The 26381-nt window shown below is 38.1% G+C and overlaps 1 protein-coding gene across 1 annotated transcript in view; it reads right to left on the bottom strand.

Annotated features, from left to right (window-relative positions):
- Positions 1 to 406: 406 nt before the first annotated feature.
- The window catches only part of LOC115219803, a 74022-nt gene continuing 48047 nt past the window's right edge, over positions 407 to 26381 (bottom strand). Inside the window, exons 16-22 of the mRNA XM_029790075.2 lie at positions 25067 to 25221; positions 21902 to 22068; positions 18318 to 18511; positions 13162 to 13338; positions 11691 to 11772; positions 7136 to 7236; positions 407 to 1036 (exon numbers count right to left, since the gene is read on the bottom strand). Coding sequence (XP_029645935.1) covers positions 899 to 1036; positions 7136 to 7236; positions 11691 to 11772; positions 13162 to 13338; positions 18318 to 18511; positions 21902 to 22068; positions 25067 to 25221 — 1014 coding nt within the window. The 3' untranslated portion in view covers positions 407 to 898. The remainder of the gene's footprint in view (positions 1037 to 7135; positions 7237 to 11690; positions 11773 to 13161; positions 13339 to 18317; positions 18512 to 21901; positions 22069 to 25066; positions 25222 to 26381) is intronic.

Genomic DNA, 26381 nt, shown 5'->3' with positions numbered 1-26381 from the left:
TTTATTTCAGAGAACTGTACATCTCTTTGAGACATGGTTTGTGACATTCTATTATATACATTATAAATGTATACATCATTATTTTAATTAATATACACACATGTATACATTTATGCACACATGCATGCATACAAACATACATACATATATACTCAAACCACATACTTACACACACATATGTACATGCACCATGCACATAATTTTTTTTGCATGATGTCTATTATTTACTCTCCTGATAAATGGAGCATTTGTTCAGAGAAACTTCAGCTTTATTTAATTAATATTTATTTAATTAATTTAATACTACTTTAATATTTAATATTTATTTAATTAATATTTATACTGACAATTTTTTTCTCTTTTGAAACTAAGTATGTATTACACACACACACACACACACACGTCAGAATGCATATTTAAATGCACATACATGCAGAATCAAAAGTAATATTATTACTTTTTTTTTTTTTTTCTAGTTTCAGCTCAGAGCTGCGGCCATGCTGATGCACAGCCGTTTTTGTATTACATTAATGAAGTAATATAAAAATAATCTGACTGACAAAAGCACTTTACAAAACTTCTCATTTGCTAGCGTGTTCATAGAAGTTTAGTAAATATGTTTGCAAGCATGTTTGTTTATGTGTATTAATTTATATAGAAACAGATTCAAGTGCAAAGTTGAATCAGAGAAAGGAACATTTGCTATAATCGTCTCTTGCTTTATCAAACACGATACAAACAGAGCGATAACGATGATGATATTAAATGTCATTACTGTTATCATCACTGCTGTTATCATCATCACTGGTGGTGGCGGTGCTACCACCACCGCCGCCACCATCATACCATCATCACCATCATAATCATTATTAGATCTATGGCAAACTTTTGAGTGATGCTATTTCTGGTCATCTGCAACAGTCAAAGACTGTAATGGAGTTCGAATTTCTTTTGAAGTACCACAATAAACAGCTGGCTTGGATTTGGTCTTGTAATTCATCCTATCCACCACGATGTTTTCTTTGTCCTCTACAATCTGGAAAAAAAGAAGCTCAAACAAATAAAATAAGCGAGTGAATAATATTTTGGAACACAATATATATTTCTTTACTACCCACAAGGGGCTAAACACAGAGGGAACAAACAAGGACAGACAAACGGATTAAGTCGATTACATCGACCCCCTGTGCTTAACTGGTACTTAATTTATCGACCCCGAAAGGATGAAAGGCAAAGTCGACCTCGGCGGAATTTGAACTCACAACGTAGCGGCAGACGAAATACCTATTTCTTTACTACCCACAAGGGGCTAAACACAGAGGGAACAAACAAGGACAGACAAACAGATTAAGTCAATTACATCGACCCCAGCGCAAAACTGGTACTTAATTTATCGACCCCGAAAGGATGAAAGGCAAAGTCGACCTCGGCGGAATTTGAACACAGAACATAACGGCAGACGAAATACGGCTACGCATTTCGCCCAGCGTGCTAACGTTTCTGCCAGCTCGCCGCCTTTGGAATACAATATAGAGCATCTTATGGTGCAGAGGAGAAGAGCAGTAAGAAAGAGGGAGGGAGGGAAGGGAGGAGTCACTGTCACTCATTTCTAATTTCTGAACCCCTTAACCTCAGCATCTACTTAACCCTTTTGTTACTATATATATTTCTCTACTGCCCACAAGGGGCTAAACATAAAAGGGACAAACAAGGACAAAGGGATTAAGTCGATTACATCGACTCCAGTGCGTAACTGGTACTTAATTTATCGACCCTGGAAGGATGAAAGGCAAAGTCGACCTCGGCGGAATTTGAACTCAGAACGTAACGGTAGACGAAATACCGCTAAGCATCTCGCCCGACATGCTAACGTTTCTGCCAGCTCACCGCCTTAAGCTTTTGTTACTATATAGCTAACCAAAATACACCCCTTATGAGTTTCAATAAATTCTAAAGTAATCATGAATTTAAGCTAGCTTCATAAAACAACTCTTTTTTTTATTAATCAATATATTAATGTGAATTTTGGAACACAATTTAACAAAAGGTCCTTAACCAAATGTGTTTCATAATTTTTGTCTCAAAATAAATTTAATTACAGGTAAATTCAACATAGTTATAAAATTATTTAAATTTTGTTTAAATATCAGTATAGAAAGTGAGTTATTATATTCAAGGAGTATACAGCAAAATTTTAACATAGTAGAATTGTGCAAATTACTGGATAATCTATCAGCTTAACTAAATGCACATAAGATACAAGGTGGTATCAAAAGGTTCTCATACTAGTTATGTTTAATAAAAAAAAATAACTTTGGTGCCCCAGCATGGCCGTGGCCTTCGGGCTAAAACATTTTTAAGAATTTTTAAGGATTTTAAGGATGTAAGTTCTAACACCATCTCTTTCAAAATAGTCGCCTTGTGCAACAATACACCAATCCCACCAATCCTGCTACTTTTGGATTCTGACATGGAAGTCGTGTTCTGTAAGCGAGTTGAGGACCTTCTGTGATTCACTCTGGATCTCAACAGTGGTGTTAAAACAGTGACCTTTGAGATGCATTTTCATCTTGGGGAAGAGATGAAAGTCCGCAAGTGCTAAATTTGGTGAGTAGGGCAGCCACGGAATCAATATTGTTATAATGTGGATCCTCATCCACTTGTATGTTAATGTCGGCACTGTAATATTCTTGTTGCCACTATTATGTTGTGGCAGTATTCCACATCTTATTATCTTTGACTCATCTATCTATCATGCTATCGCAAGACTAAGAGATGAAATATAAGCCATCAACCAGATGAAATGTGCATATATAAACACACAGAAACACATATAATAATGGTTCACAATCCAAATTAATCAAAATTTGTCACACATCCTACAGGCAATAAAGATGAAGCAAATTTTAAAAAATTATTTATCACAAAGTGGTTGGCGTTAGGAAGGGCATCCAGCTGTAGAAACACTGCCAGATCAGACTGGAGCAGCCTTCTGGCTTCCCAGATCCCCGGTCGAACCGTCCAACCCATGCTAGCATGGAGAACGGACGTTAAACGATGATGAAATCAAATGTAACCACATGTGTTGGCGATTTCTTCTTCACCCTTGGACCTTTCCTTTTCTCCTTTCCAATGAAGAGCTATGCTCAAAATGTCAAACTCTATCCTTTCGCTGAGTGTCAAGCTAATATATTTCTTGTGCACATCCTCATGTTTGGCTTTTTTTTTTGGTCTTTTTATTTGAATTTTAAAAATTTTGAATTGTTTGTTTATTTGAATTGACTTTATACATATGTGTGTGTATGTACGTGTGTGTATGTGCACGCATGCACACACACACACGATATTCCTAAAAATGCTTGGATTTCTAATTTTGCTTCCAAGCATGTGGGAAACCTCAAGCTATCATTTTTTTCCTCTTTGTTTATGTTCTGTGTAACAATTCATTTCCACAACAATCACTTCAACAGAAAGAGTAAAAAAAGTAATTTAAGGGTTTCATTTTCTTGGAAAGACTGTGGCTTCTTAAAAATGTGTGGGTGTATGTGTGTGAGAGAAAGAGAGAGAGCACACACATCTGTGTATATTTATCTATAGATACATCTATGTATGGAACATCTTTATATATAAAAGTCAAGTTGTGTGTCTGTCTCCTACGATTTAGATTCCTAACTACTCCCACATTTTGCGGTGCAGTTTAACCAAAGTATCTTATAGTTGTGATTCATATCGAGCCCTTCTGGGTATTAGCGCGCGTCTATGATGAGTCTACGATTTAAAAAAAATTTACCATCAATTTTTCCATTTTAATGCATTTTTTTCGCTATTATATAAGGGAAGTAACTCTCTAAAAATGTCTACGATGAGTCAACGATTTAAAAAAAAATTTAACATCATTTTTTTTCCATTTTGAATGCATTTTTTTGCTATTTTTTGGCTATAACTCTCTAAAAATGCTTATATAGTTATTTCCCTTACAAACCCAAGCGATACTGCTAGTTATATATATGTGCGATGTGTGTGTGAAAATAAGTATGTCTGAGGAGAAATTCTTTATACCAGTTATTGAGATGACAGCAATATGATAGAAAATGCATTTAGGATATGAAGACAAGGAAAGTTCTAGGTCCATCAGGAATTATTGCTGAGATGCTTAAAATATCTAGTGGAGTGTGATACACCCCAGTATTGTTGATAAGATTGTCTAGGAAGATCTATCCAATGACTGGTGTAGGAGAATTATCCCTTTCGTTACCAACCCGGCTGAAACTGGCTCTGGCTCAGAGTACAAATGTCTCGTTTCCATAAGTTTTGTATTAATATCTTCTACGAAACTTTAGTAACTATTTATGTGCTTAACACTAGCTTAATTATAACTAAGTTATTTTACTAAATTCTTTGTTATATTTAAAGCAATTGAAAAAAACAGAGAGCATCTCAAAATAAATACAGTAACGAAAGGGTTAACAAGCAATAGTAAGGGAGATGCTCCATAGAGAAGTAATTACAGAGGTATTAAGAACCGGATGGGAAAAGTTCAAAGAGCTTTTAACTTTGGCGGTAACTAAATGCCCCTCTCTTTCAGAATAAAAGGCAGATTGTATGAAACTTGTGCATGACATGTATGCTATATGGTAGTGAAGCATGGACTATCGCTCAAAAATCAATGGAAATTGTAGTTGTGATGCCAGTGCCGGTGGCACGTAAAAGAACCATCTGAACGTGACCATTGCCAGCGCCGCCCCGACGGGCATGGCACATAAAAAGTACCAACCGATCGTGGTCATTGCCAGCCTCGCCTGGCACCGTGCTGGTGGCATGTAAAATGCACCCACTACACTCTCGGAGTGGTTGGCGTTAGGAAGGGCATCCAGCTGTAGAAACACTGCCAGATCAGACTGGGCATGGTGCAGCCTTCTGGCTTCCCAGACCCCAGTCGAACCATCCAACCCATGCTAGCATGGAAAGCAGATGATAAACGATGATGATGATGATGATGAGAGCATGTGAAGGCAACATGCCCTGCTGGCGGCGGAGTATCAGTACAACAAAGTATAAGTGTTGAGAGAGAAATTAAGCATAGGAGGCATCAGATATAGCGTAGAGGAGAAGAGACTGTGTTGGTATGGTCACGTGATGCATATGGATGAGGACAGTGACATAACGAAGTACTGATCGCTAAATGTGAATGGAACCTGTGGAAGGGGAAGACCTAGGAAGGTGTGAGACAAAGTGGTGAAAAATGACTTTTAGATGTTAAGTCTCACATAGATGACAAACGACTGAGATGAGTGATAGTTTGCTGCGCTTTAGAAGACCCATCAATCTAATGGAAAAGGAGTCCTAAAGGTATGTTATGTATTTCTATACCACTGCACATAATCTATACCTGACAAATCTCTCCCCAACATTGCATTTTCTTTTCACCATCTACCTCGGTCTCTCTCTCTCTCTCTTTTTGCATTCTTTTGAAATTAGTTGTCCACTCACTTTAACAAAACCACTCTACTACTTCACTAATATATACTTCCCTGTAACTCGAGGGTGCAGCATGACACATCTTTCTCTCTCTCTCTCTCTTCACCTATGATCTCTTTTCCCTACTGGTGTAACTTTTTGTCTCCTCCTGTTGCAAGGTACCTGGTGACCTTGTTGGTGCTGGTGTCATATCAAAAGCACCCAGTACACTCAGTCTGCAGTTTGATGTATTCAATGTTGTATGTAGAAATAAAAACAATTAAAAATAAATATGTCAAAATCATTTCGATGACTGGCATCCATGCTAGCGGGGTGCGAAGAGCACCATACGAGTGTGATCATTGACAGAGTGGCTATTCGAGTATGTTCGTTACAAGCGTCACCTTACTGGCACTTATACCTGTGCTAGTAGGGTGCCAAGAACACCATCTGAGCATGATCGTTGCCAGAGCAGCCAACTGGCTTCCGTACCCGTGGCACATAAAAGGGCACCATTCAAGCGTGATCATTACCAACGTCGCTTTACTGGCATCTGTGCCGGTAGCATGTGTAAAAAGATTCGGGCGAGGTCATTGCCAGTACCGCCTGACTGGCCCCCATGCCGGTGGCACGTAAAAAGCACCCACTACACTCTCGGAGTGGTTGGCGTTAGGAAGGGCATCCAGTTGTAGAAACTCTGCCAGATCAAGATTGGAGCCTGGTGCAGCCATCTGGCTCGCCAGCCCTCAGTCAAAATCGTCCAACCCATGCTAGCATGGAAAGCGGACATTAAACGATGATGATGTATTTTGATTATTAAATGATTCTTATATTTCAATATTGTTTTCTTTCTTTTACTTAATTCTTTGTTGAATATTTATACCTTTATTCAGGCATAGAACAATGGGTCGTTCTGCAATATTTCAAGCAAACTACAGCATGCACACATACACATATAAATTTTTAATCAGTGTACTACACTCACGGAGTGGTTGGCGTTAGGAAGGGCATCCAGCTGTAGAAACACTACCAAATCAGACTGGAGCCTGGTGCAGCCTCCATGGCTTACCAGACCCTGGTCGAACCGTCCAACCCATGCTAGCATGGAAAACGGATGTTAAATGATGATGATGATGATAGTTGACAAAGGTTTTAATTTTATGCGTTACTAGCAGTTGCTCGGTTTGTAAGGGAAATAACTATATAAGCATTTTTAGAGATGTAAAGTATAATAGCCATCTCAATATGGCTAACCACAAAGGGGGGGGGGGTTACTGTAGCTTTTTACGTTCTGAGATTTAATAATAAATTTTTAGAGAGTTACTTCCCTTATATATGCCAAAATTGCATTAAAAATGGGAAAAATTGATGGTAAATATTTTTTTAAATCGTAGACTCATCGTAGACGCGCGCTAATACCCAGAAGGGCTTGATATGAATCACGACTATAAGATACCCGGTTTTGGTTAAACTGCACTGCAAAATGTGGGAGTAGTTAGGAATCTAAATCGTAGGAGACAGATAGCACACAACCTCTCTTTTATATATAAAGATATAGCAAAAATCTTGCATGAAAAGCCAGCACTAATGATAAAAGCTAAATTTGTGAGGAGATGATAGAGAAGATGCTAAAAGCTCTAGAGATAGATATTCAGAAAAAAAAATAGAAGAAACCTACCTGTGATGATGTCTTTACAGAATTCAATGGCAATGATTTATTATCAACAAGTTTATTGTGCTTCAAATCATCACTCCTCGGAGGGGTCACTGCTGTTGGAGCTGAAATTACAAGAGCATTTAAATCTGTTACAAAAAGCTTTTACTGATTCATTCATAGAAATGTGAACATCTCTTTCAAAACCTATGCGAAAGATTATTTCAAGAGAACTGCTTTGCAACCTACAACTTCTGTGCTCAGAATGATATAAATTCATATTGGTAGACATAGCTATGATACTAAATGTCTAAATGGTAACAATGAAAAACTGAGTTTTCAGACAAAGTTGATCAGGCGCAGGAGTGGCTGTGTGGTAAGTAGCTTGCTAACCAACCACATTGTTCCGGGTTCAGTCCCACTGCATGGCATCTTGAGCAAGTGTCTTCTACTATAGCCTCGGGCCAACTAAAGCCTTGTGAGTGGATTTGGTAGACAGAAACTGAAAGAAGCCTGTCGTATATATGTATATATATATGTATATGTGTGTGTGTGTTTGTGTGTCTGTGTTTGTCCCCCTAGCATTGCTTGACAACCGATGCTGGCATGTTTACGTCCCCGTCACTTAGCAGTTCGGCAAAAGAGACCGATAGAATAAGTACTGGGCTTACAAAGAATAAGTCCCGGGGTCGATTTGCTCGACTAAAGGCGGTGCTCCAGCATGGCCGCAGTCAAAATGACTGAAACAAGTAAAAGAGTAAAAGAGTCTATGTCAGCGATTCTCAACCAGTGTGCCACGACTTTCCTAAGTGTGCTAGGAAATTTTGAACGACAGACTAAGAAAATGTGAAAAAACCCCACGATCCCATTTGAGTATTTAGTCTGTGGTGTAAAATGTTGCACCACATAGCTTTGTTCGTTTAGGGATGAGTGAAATGTTTCCAAATGTGTCGCAATGCTAAAAATTTTATATCATTTATCGTTTTGCTTGTCATTAGTATTGATCATATAAAATGAATATTGGTCATACTTAGTCCAACCCATGCTAGCATGGAGGGCGGACACTAAACGATGATGATGATGACTTGTCTTAAGGTGGGACACCCCGAAAGAAAAAAAAAATTATTATATTATGCATCTTTTTTTTCACTTTTATGGTAGAATCTACCTCTAAAACTGAGACAAATGATATATTTCTTTTTCATCAAGTCCAAATTTTTGCTGAGATATGACCAAAAATGGTTGAAAAATAGCATAACTTTCAGAGTTCTTTTGAGAAAAACCAAATAAGCTATGAAGATGATTTTTACATTTTTTTCAAATCAGAAATCTAGTCATTGTATGGTAACAAAAGCCATTTTTTGATATTTTGAAAAACAAAAATGTTATTGTCATTAGTATGCTGGACAGTAAAAAAACTGAAAAATATCACATTTTTTTTTGCTAAAAGTGACTACAACATTTTTTCGAAGCAGAATTTTTCGAAAAAGGCTTCTGTCACAATGAAGCTACGGTCTCCTCAAAATTTCAAGCAAATCTATCGGGTAGATTTTCTGGAAAGAACTTTGAAAGTTTGAGAAAATTGCCTGCAGAGATTAGAAACTTAAAGAGTCCATGTTAGCTTCCCTTTACATATATTTTGTTTTGCTTCATCTCTATATACCTTAATTTCCTAATTTTCTGGGGGATTATCCCATTGGAAGAGTGAGTTGGCTGCTATGTTTACATTATGATGGGTGAGGGCATAGTCATGTGATGGGAGAAGGCATTGTCATGTGATGTGCTGGACCAATCAGCAGGTGCCATTCGTTGAGTGTAGCCAAAAAGGAAGCTCGATGTGCATTTGCTTGTTCAATATAGATAAATTTTCTGGCTTTTTACACCGGAGGGTTCCAATGTTTCATCATCCTATGCTAATGACAGTATAGTAGAGGTCTGTAGTTGTCTACTGGTGTGTGGGACATAGTAAAAATGGTGGCTTTATGATGTGTTGTCAGTGCTCAAACATTGACTATTTTTGTGCATAATACATTGAAAATTGATGATTTCCAGCTCAACATGGTCTCATAAAACATCAATTTTAGGTAGGAAGACATATTTTTATTGTTTTGTTGTGTTTGTACATGAACGAGAAGGTTTTGTGGGACCGAAAAACACTATCACCTCAATTTAGACAATCCTACCCAAAACTGTCATATTGATATTTCATGACCCTTTACAATGGATAAATATTTGAAAAGAAAGGTATTAGTGATGAGTTTAAGTCCAGAGGTGACCAACCATCAACCTCTATTGTCAAAAAGAGAAACATTAATCGACAGTACTGTGAAAATTATTTGAAATTTGGATTTTATTGGTCTGGTGATGTTGACAAACCAAGCTCATCATGTGTGGTGTGTGGTGAAACAATGTCAAATGAGCATCTAAACAAAAATCAAAATCCAATTGGTCCAGGAAACTAGATGGTAAAATGTTTTTATTTTTTCATTTCATTCCTGTTGAATTTTATCCCTAATTTTGTGATTATAGAACCTAGCTGTTCTTTCTAGCATGTTGAATCCCACAAGTGGATTCCTTATGTGTCTAAATGTACACTGTATTTTGTATATATATTCTATATATATATATATACATACATACATACACATGTGTGTTTACATCCCTGTAACTTAGCGGCTCAGCAAAAGAGGAAGACAGGATAAGTACTAGGCTTACACGGAATAAGTCCTGGGGTCAATTTGTTCAACTAAAGGTGGTACACAAGCATAGCTGCAGTCAAATGACTGAAGCAAGTAAAACAAAAAAATAATAATATATATATATATATATATATATAAAGATGAGAATATGTGTCTGTCTGTCTGTATGAATCCCTAAAACTTGAGAACTACACAACCAATTTCATTCAAATTTTACACATGCCTTACTTAGGGTCCATGTAGTGTCGTGGGCAAAAAAAATGTTTAACTTCTTGCCTAGTGCAAGCCCACAGCAATATCATATCTTCTCTACTATTTCAGTATTACGTGTCAAAAGTAAAACAAAAACATCTCTCAATTGTAATGTCAAATACTTGCACTTTTATGCATTCACTTTAATACTGAAACTATTATATAAGAGGGATGAACTGTAAGTGGACATCCATTTTACTAGAAGAAGATCCGCTATGGTCTTACCACTAACAAACCGGTACTGCATTATCTGTTATCTAGGTGTTTCATTTTTCAGATGTTCTTCCTAGAGGTAAGACAATTTTTTTCATGTTTGTTGCACACACGCATCTTTACTAGTACATACACAGTGAAGCTATACATTAGCGTCGTATTTATTACGTTTGCTATTTTCCAGTAAATATCGGTGCTTCGTTGTACCATTTATTTACTTTTATGTATAGTTTTACCCTCATGGGCTATCCTTTACTGGAAAGCAATACTCTCGTATTGCATTACTATTTTCATTGAAACTTCTTCACTGTTCTCGTTCTGTTAACGTTTTGGCGTTCAGATGAGTGTACTGGCATAGATGTGGCAACATTTGAAATATTGTCGAGGTTTATGCAGCTGATGAAGATAAATCAAATATACGTTTGGCATTTGTATTTTGAAAAATCCGAAACCGGTACTGCATTATCCGTTATCTAAGTTTTTCATTTTTCAGATGTTCTTCCTAGAGGTAAGACAATTTTTTTCATGTTTGTTGCACACACGCATCTTTACTAGTACATACGCAGTGAAGCTATACATTAGCGTCATATTTATTATGTTCGCTATTTTCCAGTAAATATCGGTGCTTCGTTGTACCATTTATTTACTTTTATATATATATATATATATATGCTGTGCATGAAAAGACCAGGCAGGACAAGTGAGTCCAGCCCACTTATGCATGCCTTTCCTCCCTTGGACACACAAAGACCTGTTGAGGCAAGCGAAGTCAATATCGAACCTCATCCGACGACAGGCACCTATGCCTACCACCCTTTGCTTGCGAAGACCTGTTGGGGCAAGTGAAATCGGAATCGAAATTGGACCAATCCTATGACTGGCACCTGGCAGATGCCAGGACCCCTGGACTGGAGATACGTAAAAAGCACTATCTGAATCGTGGCCGAGGCCAGCGCCGCCTCGACTGGCTTCCGTGTCGGTGGCACGTAAAAAGCACCAATCCGACCGTGGCCGATGCCAGCCTCGCCTGGCACCAGTGCAGGTGGCACGTAAAAAGCACCCACTACACTCACGGAGTGGTTGGCGTTAGGAAGGCCATCCAGCTGTAGAAACATTGCCAGATAAGACCGGAGCCTGGTGCAGCCTTCTGGCTTCCCAGATCCCCGGTCGAACCATCCAACCCATGCTAGCATTGAGAATGGACGTTAAACGATGATGATGATGATACATATATATATATATATATACATATATACATGTACTACAGAGCTTTAAGAATTAAATGATTTACAGAGCAGAGCCCTATTCAAGCAGGGATAACCACAGTAACACATCAACAAAAACAACTATATCTACACACATTATACAAGTTACTATCAATAATTTTAAGTAGTGATGAAAAATATCTCAAATACCTATAGTCACTTCTCTCAAATATGGATGCTGCAGAATTTCTTCAATAGACGGTCTTTCTTTGGGATCTCTGCACAGACAGCACTGCACAAGAAACAGAGTAAGATATATATAAAGTGTAGATGTGTGCATGCATGTGTGTAACATCATAAATATATCTCAAGGGTACAAAACATAAATTAGAGGGATAACACTCGTTTGTTGCATGTAACATTCTGAGGTAATCTAATGCCTACTCTCCATGGCTACATGGACCACAGCTTGATGCCTTGCATATAATTACAATTAAACATTTGGAGTGGATTTGATCTCAAAACTTATATACTGGTATCCACATAATCTTGTTGGAACTTTTCTTCAATATGTGTTAATGTATGTGTTAATGTGTGTGAATATGTGAGATGTGTATGTAAAAGGGTGAACGTAAATAAAAAGTGAAGGAAATAAAAAGGAAGGAAAGAGGCTTGCTTGAAAATAGAGAGTTCAAGAGATAGATAAACAGTAGTAGATTAGTTCTTTTTACATCCATGCACGCAGCAGACACCAATGATGACCATTTCATCTACTGATATACATCCACTAGAATGTGGATCATTGTATCTTAATACATACCCCTACCTCAATGAGAACTATTCCATTTGATCTCACGCAATAGCCACCAAAGTGTAGGCTAATCCATACATCTGTTAGCTACTAGGGTGTGAATGATTCCATCTAATATTATATACAAGCACTCTCCATCAGAGGTGGATCAGTTTATCTAAATATACATTTAGATAAACTCTACTTGCGAAGACCTGTTAAGGCAAGTGAAATCGAAATCAAAATCGATCAAAATCAATGGAAATTGTAGTTGTGATACCAGTGCCGGTGGCACATAAGTGAACCATCCAAATGTGGCCGTTGCCAGCGCAGCCCCGACTGGCCTCCGTGCCGGTGGCACATAAAAAGCACCATCCGATCATGGCCATTGCCAGCCTCGTCTGGCCACTGTGCTGGTGGCACGTACAAAGCACCATCCAATCGTGGCCGTTGCCAGCATCGTATGGCCACCGTGCCGGTGGCACGTACAAGACACCATCCGATCGTGACCTTTTGCCAGCCTCGTCTGGCACCTGTATACAGGTGTAGAATACATCCCCACTTTTGGCACTATTTTGTTAGTAAACAGTACGAACCAGAATGTGGAGTATTTCATCTACTCATACACAAAGCCATCAATTACCAGTATGCAGACTATTCCATCTAATAACACACATACCAGCCACTAGTTGTACACCGTTGCATCTAATCATACATAGATCACAGATTGGATTAATCCCATGTAATTATACATGTTCTTGTTTCCAGAGTGTGAATATTTCATCAAAAACCCACACAAACACCAGCCATCTGAGTGTAGGTAGATCACCTAATTCCACACAAACATCAACCACCAATTTGAACTATTTCATACAAACAATTGAAACGTACCTTCATTGTATCCAATAGCTCTTTATTTCTGACATCAGCAAATTTGATCTTGAACTTATCACTTCTTATTGCTATCAGTTTTTCTGTTGTGTTTCTAATCTCTTGGAATGGAGTTTTACCGTAGACCATAAAATAGAGAATACAACCAAGAGACCAAATGTCACTCTTCAAGCCTATCTGGAATCAGATAAAAATAATATGTAAGCTAGATTAAGACAGAGGTTTAACCCTTTCGTTACCAAACCGTCCAAAGCCGCCCAAAAAAGTTTTGGTTAATGCCCGTATTTACCTATTCATATTTAAATGAGAATATCAGAGCAAATCTCTTTAGTACATTTGTGAAAACAAGTGATTATACTTCGTAAACAGTTCATCTACAGTTTTGTACTACGATCGAAGTGTAACTTTAATTCCGTGAATTTTGGGAGATTTTTTTCCGAAATTTGTTCCTATTGTGTTTTCAAAATTTGTAATTCTGACAAAAAATGGATATGAATTTCATTATATCAAGCAGCGAATCAGAATTCGAAGGATTTTCTACTGAAGACCTTGATAAATCTAACTCTATGAAAGAAAAAAAAAAGCACGTGGTATTTGATAATGAATCTGATGTTTCATTTTCCGAAAGTGAAAACAGTGAATCCGAGAGCTCCGACAGCGATAAAGAAAATGAATTGGCACCTGAATGTAGTGAAAATTTAAAAACTGTTTCTTTCGGTGATTTTTCTGAAGAAACTGGACCAAGCCACAAACTTTCCCAGGAGAGTAAAGCCTTAGACTATTTCATCATCATCATCATCATCATCGTTTAGCGTCCGTTTTCCATGCTAGCATGGGTTGGACGGTTCTACTGGGGTCTGTGAAGCCAGAAGGCTTCATCAGGCCCAGTCAAATCTGGCAGTGTTTCTACGGCTGGATGCCCTTCCTAACGCCAACCACTCCGTGAGTGTAGTGGGTGCTTTTTACGTGCCACCCGCACTGGTGCCAGACAGAGCTGGCAAACGGCCACGAACGGATGGTGCTTTTTATGTGCCACCGGCACGAGGGCCAGGCGAGGCTGGCAACGGACACGAAAGGGGCGGTGCTGGCAACGGTCGCGAAACGGAAAGTTCTCTTACATGCCACCGGCACTGGTAACACATCTGCAATTTCCATTGATCGATTTCCATTGATCGATTTCGATTCTGATCGTCACTTGCCTCAACGGGTCTTCACAAGCAGAGTTTTGACATGCCACCGGCACTGGTAGCACATCCGCAATTTCCATTGATCGATTTCGATTCTGATCCTCACTTGCCTCATCACGTCTTCACAAGTAGAGTTTTGTGTCCCAAGAAGGGAAGGTATGCATACGTAGGCTGGCTCCATCCCATGTAGAAGGCCACGGGTTATGGACTCACTTGTCCTGCCGGGTCTTCTCGCGCACAGCACACTTCCAGAGGTCTCGGTCTCGAGTCATTTCCTCAGTGAGACCTAAAGTTCGAAGGTCGTGCTTCACCACCTCGTCCCAGGTTTTCCTGGGTCTGCCTCTTCCACAGGTTCCCTCAACCGCTAGGGTGTGGCACTTTTTCACACAACTATCTTCATCCATTCTCGACACATGACCATACCAGCGCAAACGTCTCTCTTGCACACCACAACTGATGCTTCTTAGGTCCAGCTTTTCTCTCAAGGTACTTACACTCTGCCGAGTGTGAGTACCGGCATTACACATCCATCGGAGCATACTGGCTTCATTTCTAGCGAGCTTACGCATATCCTCAGCAGTCACGGCCCATGTTTCACTGCCATGTAGCATGGCTGTTCGTACACACGCATCATACAGTCTGCCTTTCACTCTGTGCGAGAGGCCTTTTGTCACCAGCAGAGGTAAGAGATCTCTGAACTTTGCCCAAGCTATTCTTATTCTAGCAGTTACACTTTCAGCACACCCGCCCCCGCTGCTGACTTGGTCACCTAGGTAACGGAAACTATCAACTATTTCTAGTTTTTCTCCCTGGAAAGTGACGGAAGTTGGTCTCAGAGCATTTTCAGTGTTTATTGTTCCTGAGCATCTGCCACATACAAAAACCATCTTCCTAGTTAGCCTTTCTTTGACATTGCTGCATCTCTTATGTGTCCATAGCTTACACTTGGTGCATCTTATAGAGTTTCTACCTACACCTTTTCTACAGATCGAGCAGGGCCATCTACCTGAAGGTGTTTGTGATTTGTCTACCTTCCTACTGATTACGACTTTGGTTTTAGCTAGATTGACTCTGAGGCCCTTCGATTCTAATCCTTGTTTCCACACCTGAAACTTCTCCTCCAGTTCTGATAGCGACTCAGCAATTAGAGCAAGGTCATCAGCATAGAGGAGCTCCCAAGGGCATCCTGTCTTGAATTCCTCCGTTATTGCCTGGAGGACTATGATAAATAGGAGGGGGCTGTGTACTGAGCCTTGGTGGACTCCTACCTCTACCCGGAATTCTTCACTGTACACATTTCCAACCCTCACCCTACTAGCGGCGTCCCTGTACATGGCCCGCACAGCTCTCACTAACCATTCATCTATCCCTAGTTTCCTCATTGCCCACCAGATAAGGGATCGGGGGACCCTGTCGAAGGCTTTCTCCATGTCAACAAAAGCCAGGTACAGGGGCTTATCTTTGGCTAGGTATTTCTCCTGCAGCTGCCTTACCAGGAATATAGCATCAGTAGTACTTTTCCCTGGCACAAACCCAAACTGCATCTCATCTAAACTAACTCTCTCTCTAATTAGTTGGGCTATGACCCTCTCCGTAACCTTCATCACCTGGTCCAACAGCTTGATACCTCTGTAGTTATTTGTATCTAGGGCATCACCTTACCTTTGTAGCAGTTGACTATTATACTGCTACACCAGTCATTGGGTATGACCCCTTGTGTATCACCTGATTAACTATACGGGTGACTAGGCTATAGCCGACACTACCAGACATTTTGAGCATCTCTGCAGTGATTCCTGATGGGCCTGGGGCTTTCCCTGTCTTCATGCTTCTAATTGCCTTAGCTACCACGGAACTATCAACTCGGATAGCTGGTCCCTCTGTTGGGTCAACATTCGGCAGACTCTCTTTATCCCATTCATTTTCTTCATTCAGCAACCTTTCATAGTGGCATCTCCAAACCTCTCTCTTTGCATCCTCATTTAGCGCAAGTGAACCATCTTCCATGCGAACACACTTCTCTCCTACCACATCACGATTCTCTCTCACACACTGTCTTGCAACACGAAACACCTCCAGTCTTTGGTCCTCACGGCGCAGAACATTGGCAAATTTTTTCTTATCTGCTTCCCCTCTGGCTAAATAAACCTGTCTCCTAGCTTCTCTTTTGGCAGTCTGATACAATCCCCTGCTACCCCCATTTTTCCAGACCTTCCAAGCCTGTCTCTTTTCTCTAATAGCCCTGTCTACAATATTGTTCCACCACCACGTTATTCTAGGTCGAGAGGGGACTTTGCACCAGCCACAGATCTGGTCAGAGGCTCTCAGCAGGTTGTCCCTTAGAAACGTCCAGCTGTCTTCTACCCCCTGTGATGCTCTATCCCCTTCTACTTCGTCAGAGGCTTCAAGTAATATGTCCCTAAATCTCTGTCCATTTGCAGGATCTTTAAGCTTCCAGATCCTTCTTCTCCATATTTGTCGTCTTCTGGTTGTCCTCCTAGTCCTGATCCTAAAGTCACTAACTACCAGTCTATGTTGTGGGGTACATTCTTCACCTGGGAAGGTTTTGGCATTTATAAGCAGCCATCTCTCCCTTTGCCTTGTAAGGATGTAGTCAATTTGGCTGGTATGTTGGCCCGATTGGTAAGTGACTAGGTGGCTGGTAGGTTTCCTGAAGTTAGTGTTGCAAATCATAAGATTATTTGCATCGCAGAACTCCAGCAGCCTGGTTCCCTCCTCGTTGCGGGAGCCATAGCCATAGCCTCCATGTACGCCATGGAAGCCCCCAGCATGTCGTATAATTTATTAGTGTAAGTCACCAGCCATTGAAGTCACCAGCCACAAAGATAAGGTCTCTGTCGTTCGTCAACGAGGTAGTCTGCAGTAGAGTGTCATAGAATCGGTCTTTCTGTCCATCGGGTAGCCCCGACTGAGGAGCATAGGCTGATATAATGGTTGCTAAACTATGATGAAGCACTAATCTAATCTTAAGTATTCTGTCACATACTCTGATTACCTCAATTACCTCAATTACTTTCTTTTTACTTTTTCGAATGAGCCTATTTGAAATCATTACGGCGGAAACGAACCGTTACGCTAAATGTAAACAAAGCGAAAGAAAGGATAGTTAGTGGTTTCCTACAACCTTAAATGAAATTAAGACTATTTTGCCATAAATATTATTATGGGTATCAGAAAGTTACCCAGAATAACAAATTCTATCGTAAAATTTTGTTGTATACCCAATTTTGTTGTATAGCTAATAACCCATTTTCTATAGCGATGTTTGAACAAAATTTTAATAATTTTATATTTTGTTGAATTTACCTGTATCTACCTGCAATTAGAGTCACTTTGTGACAAAAATTATAGTATAGAATTGGTTGAGAACATTTCATTAAATTATCTTCCAAAAATCACATTAATATATTGATAAAAAAAAAAGTTATAGTTGTTTAATGAAACCAGACTAAATTTATGATTATGTTAGAAATTAATTGAAACACATAAGGGGTGTATTTTGGTCAGAAATATAGTAACGAAAGGGTTAAAATATATACAGTTGAAAACAATCTAGGGAAGCTTATACGTTGTTTACCCAGGTGGTCAGCTATCACAGGGAAGACTTCTGGATTAAGTTAAGCTGAGTTGGGTTTCGAAGTTTGAAATTTAAATCAAAGAGTGAAGAAGGCATACAGAATATACATATTTAAATTTCCAGTCACTAGTAGCATGTATAGTGCCATTTCATCATCCTTTGGAATCCTCAGTATGGTGTAACCCAAGGTAAATAAATTATACTAAATTAAACATTTTATGAAGTTAGATCATTCTTATAGAGAGAAAATAGTTTGCAGTTTAAAAAGCATTCATGATATCTTTTAATATCATGAATGTCTTTTGTGTCTTTTAATAAAGTAGCAAAAGTGCCTGTAAAATTATTTGAATAAATATTTTTAAAAACCTTACTTTGTGGTTTCTAGAGTTATCCAGGTAGACAGCAATTGCTTCTGGACTCATGTAATCAGGTGTCCCCATCAGTATCTCCTGGTTAATGCCAGTTTTACCAGTCTGTATTACATCAGCAATACCAAAATCTATGAGCTTCAATTGGCCTCCAACAATCAGGAAGTTTGCAGGTTTCAAATCCAAATGTACTATACCTGAAAAGAAAATCATTTCAGTCAGAGCAGAAAGGACTCACAATCCAGTTCAAGTCTGTCATGAATGGTGCAAAGAAATTATCATTAGGCCCGGCTTGAATGCCTAGAACAAAGTAGACTCTATGAAAAGTACCAAAGGGTCAGGTGGTGAAACACTATTGTAATAAATTGATTTAAAACATAAGGTAATCTACTGATGACCAACAGTCCTTTTTGGCATGGCAAACTTTTAATGAAGTCAGTGACTGGAGAAAGACAAATGAGGTAAAATTAAAAATCTGGAAGTCAACAGAATCACTTACACTAATAAAAGGACCTCTTCCAGAAATGAAATCTTTTTGAGAAACCTCCCAGAATTTTCTTGAGAAACCTTCCATCATTACTGTTATGTGTAGTTTCGTTCTCAATGGGTGATAGACAACTCAATGAAGCCATTGTTATTGTTTTACGTGATTATTTACTTTACCTGTTACCCGAACTGTCAACATTCAGTGTAGTAATATATATATACTTTAGACACAGTTCGTACTGTTTACTAACAAAATAGTGCCAAAAGTGGGGATGTATTCTACACCCGTATACCTACGTATACACATAGATATGAATGTGTAACAATTACTAACAAGCCTGCTGAAACAATCACAAATTACAAACTGAAAATTAAAATGGCAAGCTTTCTAACATAAGCGAAGATTAAAATTGAAATGTCTCTGGTTTCAGGAAAATTACTTCTGAAGCTCAGGAAAACTGGAACATTTTATGCTGTATTTCTTCAAATGTCTACAACCAATAAATGAACTGAAGGTTGTGTCATTCTTTCCCTTAAAAAAGGGCATGTTACACTTAGTTTAGAATTAGCAGAGTATTAAATTAACAGCTACAAGAGCTAAAATCACATTATCGCAAGAAAATTCTTTTGGAAAACTGGAATGAATTCAGAAAGAATTGCTCAACAACTGGTTGAATATTTACAGCCAGATGAATTTTAAAGGATATTTGAACAAAAAATTTAATACTACATTATCCAATATAATCATAGATATATAATTTCTGGGATACTGAGGTATGATTTAATGAAAATTTTACTATTTCTAGCAGGTTCCTTTGTTGGTTTATGTTTTATTTAGTACCCATGGTAGGTCATTAATTCATCATTTTAAGGTCTGTTTTTCTATACAAGTTAGCTTTAGGTTATTGCATACATATTGGCATTCCTAGATCCTCAAGATGTAATCTCAAAAATTTCTTCTTGTTTCTTTAATAACCAATCACTTTTTTATTTCACTTAGTGTACCACTTTCTTATGCGTCCAACAGATCATACGTAAGTCATTCTTCTGCAACCTTCACATGGGGTTCTTGTTTAGTGGCTTATATTGCCAGGTTGCATGATGCACTCACTTTACATACACCTCTTACAATATAACTAATGTACAAAGAGACGACTGATTTGCTACTAAGGAAAATAACTTCATAATTTCTCTCACTATTTTTATGCTAGCTCTCATACTTTCACTTAAAACTTATACCAGCATTAATTAACCCTTTTTTACCGTATTCATTTTGAGATGCTCTGTGTTTCTTTCAATTAATTGTAAATATAACAAAGAATTTAGTAAAATAACTTAGTTATCATTAAGCTAATGTTAGGATCATAAATTGTGCCTAAGGTTTGGTGGTATATTTTAATGAAACACTTATGAAAACAAGACATTTATACTACACAGCCAGAGCCGGTTTTGGCCGGGTTAGTATCAAAAGGGTTAATGTACCTTAAGTCTCAAAAGCTAAAAGGAGAAAGGGGGAGGCCTGAACTAATTTATAGAACTGCTAAAAAGTAGTTTGTGATCAGATCAGCTTACATGGAACCACCTTGTAAACGGTTTTATGTCTTTTAAATAGAGCAGACAATTGATACAAAACACTATGGATCTTTTCGGTTTGAACGGCAGTTTTTAACATAATTTCTAGGTAACTAAAAAATTTGAAACTTCGTATACTGGTAGAATGTGTTTATAAAACATCTTTTTCTCTTGGCTTTATTGAGAAAATTCTATAGTTTGTAAGATATTTGTTGGGTTTTTTTCTTCAGTATCTACAATTTCAATCAATCACTGACGTCTATTGAGGTAAAAAAACATTCTGTGCTGTATGAATATGTCCCTCGTTTAAGAAACAGATTGGGTTTATTTACATTTGTGAAGAAAAAAAAATACCCTTCATCCAACCCCTAACCCTAAAACAGATTGAAATGCAATAGATCGATGCTAGGGTCATAATTATGGGTGACAATTTCATATGACACCGCTAGAAAAAACTGCTGTTCAAACCGAAAAGATCCAACGCTATTATACTTGCTAATATATTGTTTCCTTTTTAACAAATTACTTCTACCCTTGAGAACTAAATGCTCCAAAAAGCTAAGAGTTATACAGATTAAATTAGAATTTGAGTATTTTTCACAGATGCAAAGATTCAGACTTATAATAGAGAAACTATGTGAATTGAAACTGCCAGATTCTGCTTGCTTGGAACTTACAATTTCTTATACTGAATTCTGACATGGATCACAGAGAAACTGTTTTTGTGATATTTGTTTTCCTTCACCAAATGAAGCAAAATGGTACAACTGAGAATTAAAAACATTTCTTTTGATAAGGTACAAGATCAATTTTTGTAATGTATTATGCTCTCTTTAACTTGTTTCAGTCATTTGACTGCGGCCATGCTGGAGCACCACCTTTAATCAAGCAACTCGACCCCGGGACTTATTCTTTGTAAGCCCAGTACTTATTTTATCGGTCTCTTTTGCCGAACTGCTAAGTGACAGGGACGTAAACACACCAGCATCGGTTGTTAAACGATGTTGGGGGACACACACACAAACACACACACATATACACCTATATATATATACATATACATATATACGACAGGCTAGGGGGACAAACACAGACACACAAACATATATATGTATATACACATATACGACGGGCTTCTTTCAGCTTCTGTCTACCAAATCCACTCACAAAGCCTTGGTCGGCCCGAGGCTATAGTAGAAGACACTTGCCCAAGGTGCCACGCAGTGGGACTGAACCCGGAACCATGTGGTTGGTAAGCAAGCTACTTACCACACAGCCACTCCTGCGCCTATGTTATTTTACTATATTATTTTACTATGCTAACTCTTTTTCATGATTACATTACTGAACACAACTATATTATGGCAAACAACAGTACTATATAACATATGATGCTGTAATATCTCTACATTTTCAGGCTTTAAAGCATTTGTAATTCCATAAAATTGCAACTGTAATCTTAAGGAAAACACCTGTACAACATAACTTCTTTATGACACCACTAGAAAAATACCTGTATGATACAATACCTTCTTTATGGAGTACCAGAACAGCTTCCAGCATCTGGGTCCAGTAGCACATGACCATCATTTGGGGTATTTTTTCTGTCTTGTATTGGCTACGGAACAAACTTGCAAGGTCAATGTTGCCACATTCCAATACCAAATTCAAACAGTTCTTCTGATAGTCAAGTTCACTAGAAAACAGATATGTGACAACATTACACTGGCTCAAAGGAATGTCGTATACAGAATAAACAGAAACAGTAATCGTTGATTTACTATGGCTCTTCAAGTGATGAGTTGTCAGTTTTGCAGAGTATTTCTGGTAAGCTGGGCAGTTCTGATATGTTCTGTGTCATAGTAATTACTAAGACACCAGCATCAACTACTTAATTGGAAAAAAACAAAAAAAAAAACAAACATAGGCACAGGAGTGGCTGTGTGGTAAGTAGCTTGCTAACCAGCCACATGGTTCCAGGTTCAGTCCTACTGCGTGGCATCTTGGGCAAGTTTCTTCTGCTATAGCCCCGGGCCGACCAATGCCTTGTGAGTGGATTTGGTAGACGGAAACTGAAAGAAGCCTGTCGTATATATGTATATGTATATATGTATGTGTGTGTTTGAGTGTCTGTGTTTGTCCCCCTAGCATTGCTTGACAACCGATGCTGGTGTGTTTACGTCCCCGTAACTTAGCGGTTCGGCAAAAGAGACCGACAGAATAAATACTGGGATTACAAAGAATAAGTCCCAGGGTCGATTTGCTCGACTAAAGGCGGTGCTCCAGCATGGCCGCAGTCAAATGACTAAAACAAGTAAAAGAGTAAAGAGTATTGCAGTTTTGTGGCTTTCAATAAGATATTCACATTAAGCAAGACATACAGAATAAGACTATGAACAAATATTGTTTCTACTGTCAATAACAAATTTTTGTAACACCAGATTTGTCATCACTGTTTTACTATATCAGTAGAAGTGAAAGGCGGTGAGCTGGTAGAAACGTTAGCGCGCCGGGCAAAATGCTTAGCAGTATTTCATCTGCCGTTACGTTCTGAGTTCAAATTCCGCCGAGGTCGACTTTGCCTTTCATCCTTTCGGGGTCGATTAAATAAGTACCAATTACGCACTAGGGTCGATGTAATCGACTTAATCCGTTTGTCTGTCCTTGTTTGTCCCCTCTGTGTTTAGCCCCTTGTGGGCAGTAAAGAAATATATATGAGTAGAAATGAAACTTGTTTAAGCAAGTAATTGGTAATAGATATTTGCTACTGATGATGTGTGAAGACACAAAAATCATGACTTAGCAATTCTACCACAGCTGGTGAATGCTTTACATCTGCTTCAGATATACTTCTGTGCTATTTAGCACTACAGCTCAATAACAGAAGCTTACTCAAGATTAATATTGCAGTTTTGTGGCTTTCAATAGTATATCAATGTTAAGTACAACATACTGAAAGCTATTCAGAACCAACATTACTTCCACTGCTAATAATGGATTTATATATATATATATATATAATACTAATAATAATGTGAGGTATACTAGCCATCTCAATATGGCTAACCACTAAGGGTGGGTGTTACTGTAGCTTGTAGCCCCAGGAGATCACCGTCTCCAGCTGGCTGTAGGCACACTTTCTGTGCCCTTATGGTATTTGCAAAGGGAGGTCATCCCTCCCTCGTCAACCTAAGTGATACGCACGGACTGCAGTTTCTAGGTATTGAACTGTTTACATCTCGTTCAGAGATTTATTATTGCTTGCATACAGTTTTTCGAGATCAGTGACGAAAAGTTACTGGAAAAACGTTATAAGGATTTGCATTGGGACTCCCTTCATCGAAAACCGGTGATTGTTGTACGCCGACAACAGTTCAATACCTAGAAACTGCAGTCCGTGCGTATCACTTAGGTTGACGAGGGAGGGATGACCTCCCTTTGCAAATATCATAAGGGTACAGAAAGCGTGCCTAAAGCCGGCTGGAGACGATGTTCTCCATGGGCTACAAGCTACAGTAACACCCACCCTTAGTAGTTAGCCATATTGGGATGGCTAGTATACCTCACATTGTCATGCAGTTACTGTTTACATCTCGTCCAGAGATTTATTATTGATAATAATAATAACATGAGGGAATCTAATTCCAAACGTACAGGGAAAAATTCAATTTAGAAATACTAAATCAAATTTCACAAAATATAATATATATATATATATAAATTAGAAAAAACCACCTTTTATCAATTCAATAATGAAAAATTAAATTACACCATCTAGAAAATTACATATTATAGAAAGATTAAATATAAAATAAAAAATATAACGATGATAAAGTAAAGTGCAAAATAATAAATAAAACGTAAATATTTGGTAGAATAACGACACGTGTTTCGTGGCTATATTTAAGAAATGATTATAGTAAAAATATTAGTAGTAGTATTAAAATCACTTCAATATAAATATAGCCACTCATCAGGTTAAAGATAACTACAATAATAAAATAATTAATTAATTAATAAATATACTTTTAAAATATAAATATATTCTTTAAAATATATATATATATATATATATATATATATATATATATATATATAAGATACAAAATATACATTAAATGAAAACTAAATACAACACTTTAAACTATATACATTAAATCCAATTATTAATTAATATATTTATTTAATAAACATCCAAATAAAGTCTAATACCCATTAAGCAATTAATACTAAAAACCTTAATGTTAATTAATATACACAATGCTAGTACAAGCCATAAATACTAGAATCAAAAATATGAAATGGTTCAAATATACACACACCCATTATATAAACTAACTATATAATTAATATAGTATCTATAGATTTAATATATCATTCAACAATATATGTTTCTTTATTACCCACACAAGGGGCTAAACATAGAGGGGACAAACAAGGACAGACAAACGGATTAAGTCGATTACATCGACCCCAGTGCGTAACTGGTACTTAATTTATCGACCCCGAAAGGATGAAAGGCAAAATCGACCTCGGCGGAATTTGAACTCAGAACATAACTGCAGACGAAATGCTGCCAAGCATTTCGCCCGGTGTGCTAACATTTCTGCCAGCTTGCCGTCTTTGTGTGTTATATCATTTATATCAATGTACTACGCAATCAAGACACAGCAGCGGTAGAATATATCACTTACTAATCATAGAGTTTGATGATTCGGTCACTGTACTGCAACTGCTTCAGAAGAATCACCTCCTTTTTGTAGCTCCCTATGGTAACTGCGTGAGCGTCACCAAAAGTAATGCACTTAACTGCCATTCTATTTCCACTCTGGTCAAATACTTCATACACCTGTGGGGGTTGAGATGGATAAGATGAATATTACAAAAACTGATATAAATTCAGTTGACTTTTCTCCTTTTAAATTCCGACAAAAAAAATGTTTTCTTTTATGATTTCATCAACAAGGCCCTGATTATCAATTTTAAGTTGAGAAAGTTTCAGAGTAAATTTAGCTCTGGAATGTAGGAATAAAATCCATATTGTTTAGTATGTGACTTATTCTAATAACTTGCAAACTGTCAGCACTTTTAGCAGGTTCAGAAAAGTAAGGGTTATTGTAATTACAGTAGATAAAGAGCGAATACTCAGATGGACCAGACATATACTCTTTACTCTTTTATTTGTTTCAGTCATTTGATTGTGGCCATGCTGAAGCACCGCCTTTAGTCGAGCAAATCGACCCCAGGACTTATTCTGTGTAAGCCTAGTACTTAATCTGTCGGTCTCTTTTACCGAACCGCTAAGTGACGGGGACGTAAACACACCAGCATCGGTTGTCAAGCAATGTTGGGGGGACAAACACAGACACACACACATACATATATACAACGGGCTTCTTTCAGTTTCCGTCTACCAAATCCACTCACAAAGCTTTGGTCGGCCCGAGGCTATAGTAGAAGACACTTGCCCAAGGTGCCACGCAGTGGGACCGAACCCGGAACCATGTGGTTCGTAAGCAAGCTACTTACCACACAGCCACTCATAAATGAAATTCTTTAAAAATGTTTATTACTTTTATTCCATATAAGAGAGACATATTTCTTTACAAAACTAAAATAAAAGGCATGCAAAGTAGATGTGATTTATCTCAATTCCATTCACTTTCATATCATATCAAAGAAAACAAGTGTTCTTTGACAGGTGAATGGTATTTCACTGCAACTCCTACAGTCAGAGCCAACTAGCAATACGTGAACTGCAGGAGAGCATCTACACAAGTGCTATGCCTGCTAAAAGTAGCAGGTGAATTTCTCTTAAATCATACCCATCTTGAAAAAAAATAAATACTACAGCTTGATGAAAAAAAGAATAAAAGGAGTACAAACATAACGGGAGCAGGGTGGATTATGCTTGCTCAGTCAGGACTGACCCGGGGGTTAAACAACCGGTAATGCAATACAAGATACCAAACCAACAAAAGAGGGAAAGAAAAGAGCAGGGATTCAATA

This window comes from Octopus sinensis, linkage group LG15 (genome assembly GCF_006345805.1).
Source record: "Octopus sinensis linkage group LG15, ASM634580v1, whole genome shotgun sequence".
In the NCBI taxonomy this organism is placed as follows: domain Eukaryota; kingdom Metazoa; phylum Mollusca; class Cephalopoda; order Octopoda; family Octopodidae; genus Octopus; species Octopus sinensis.
This window is presented reverse-complemented; position numbering and strand designations above follow the sequence as displayed.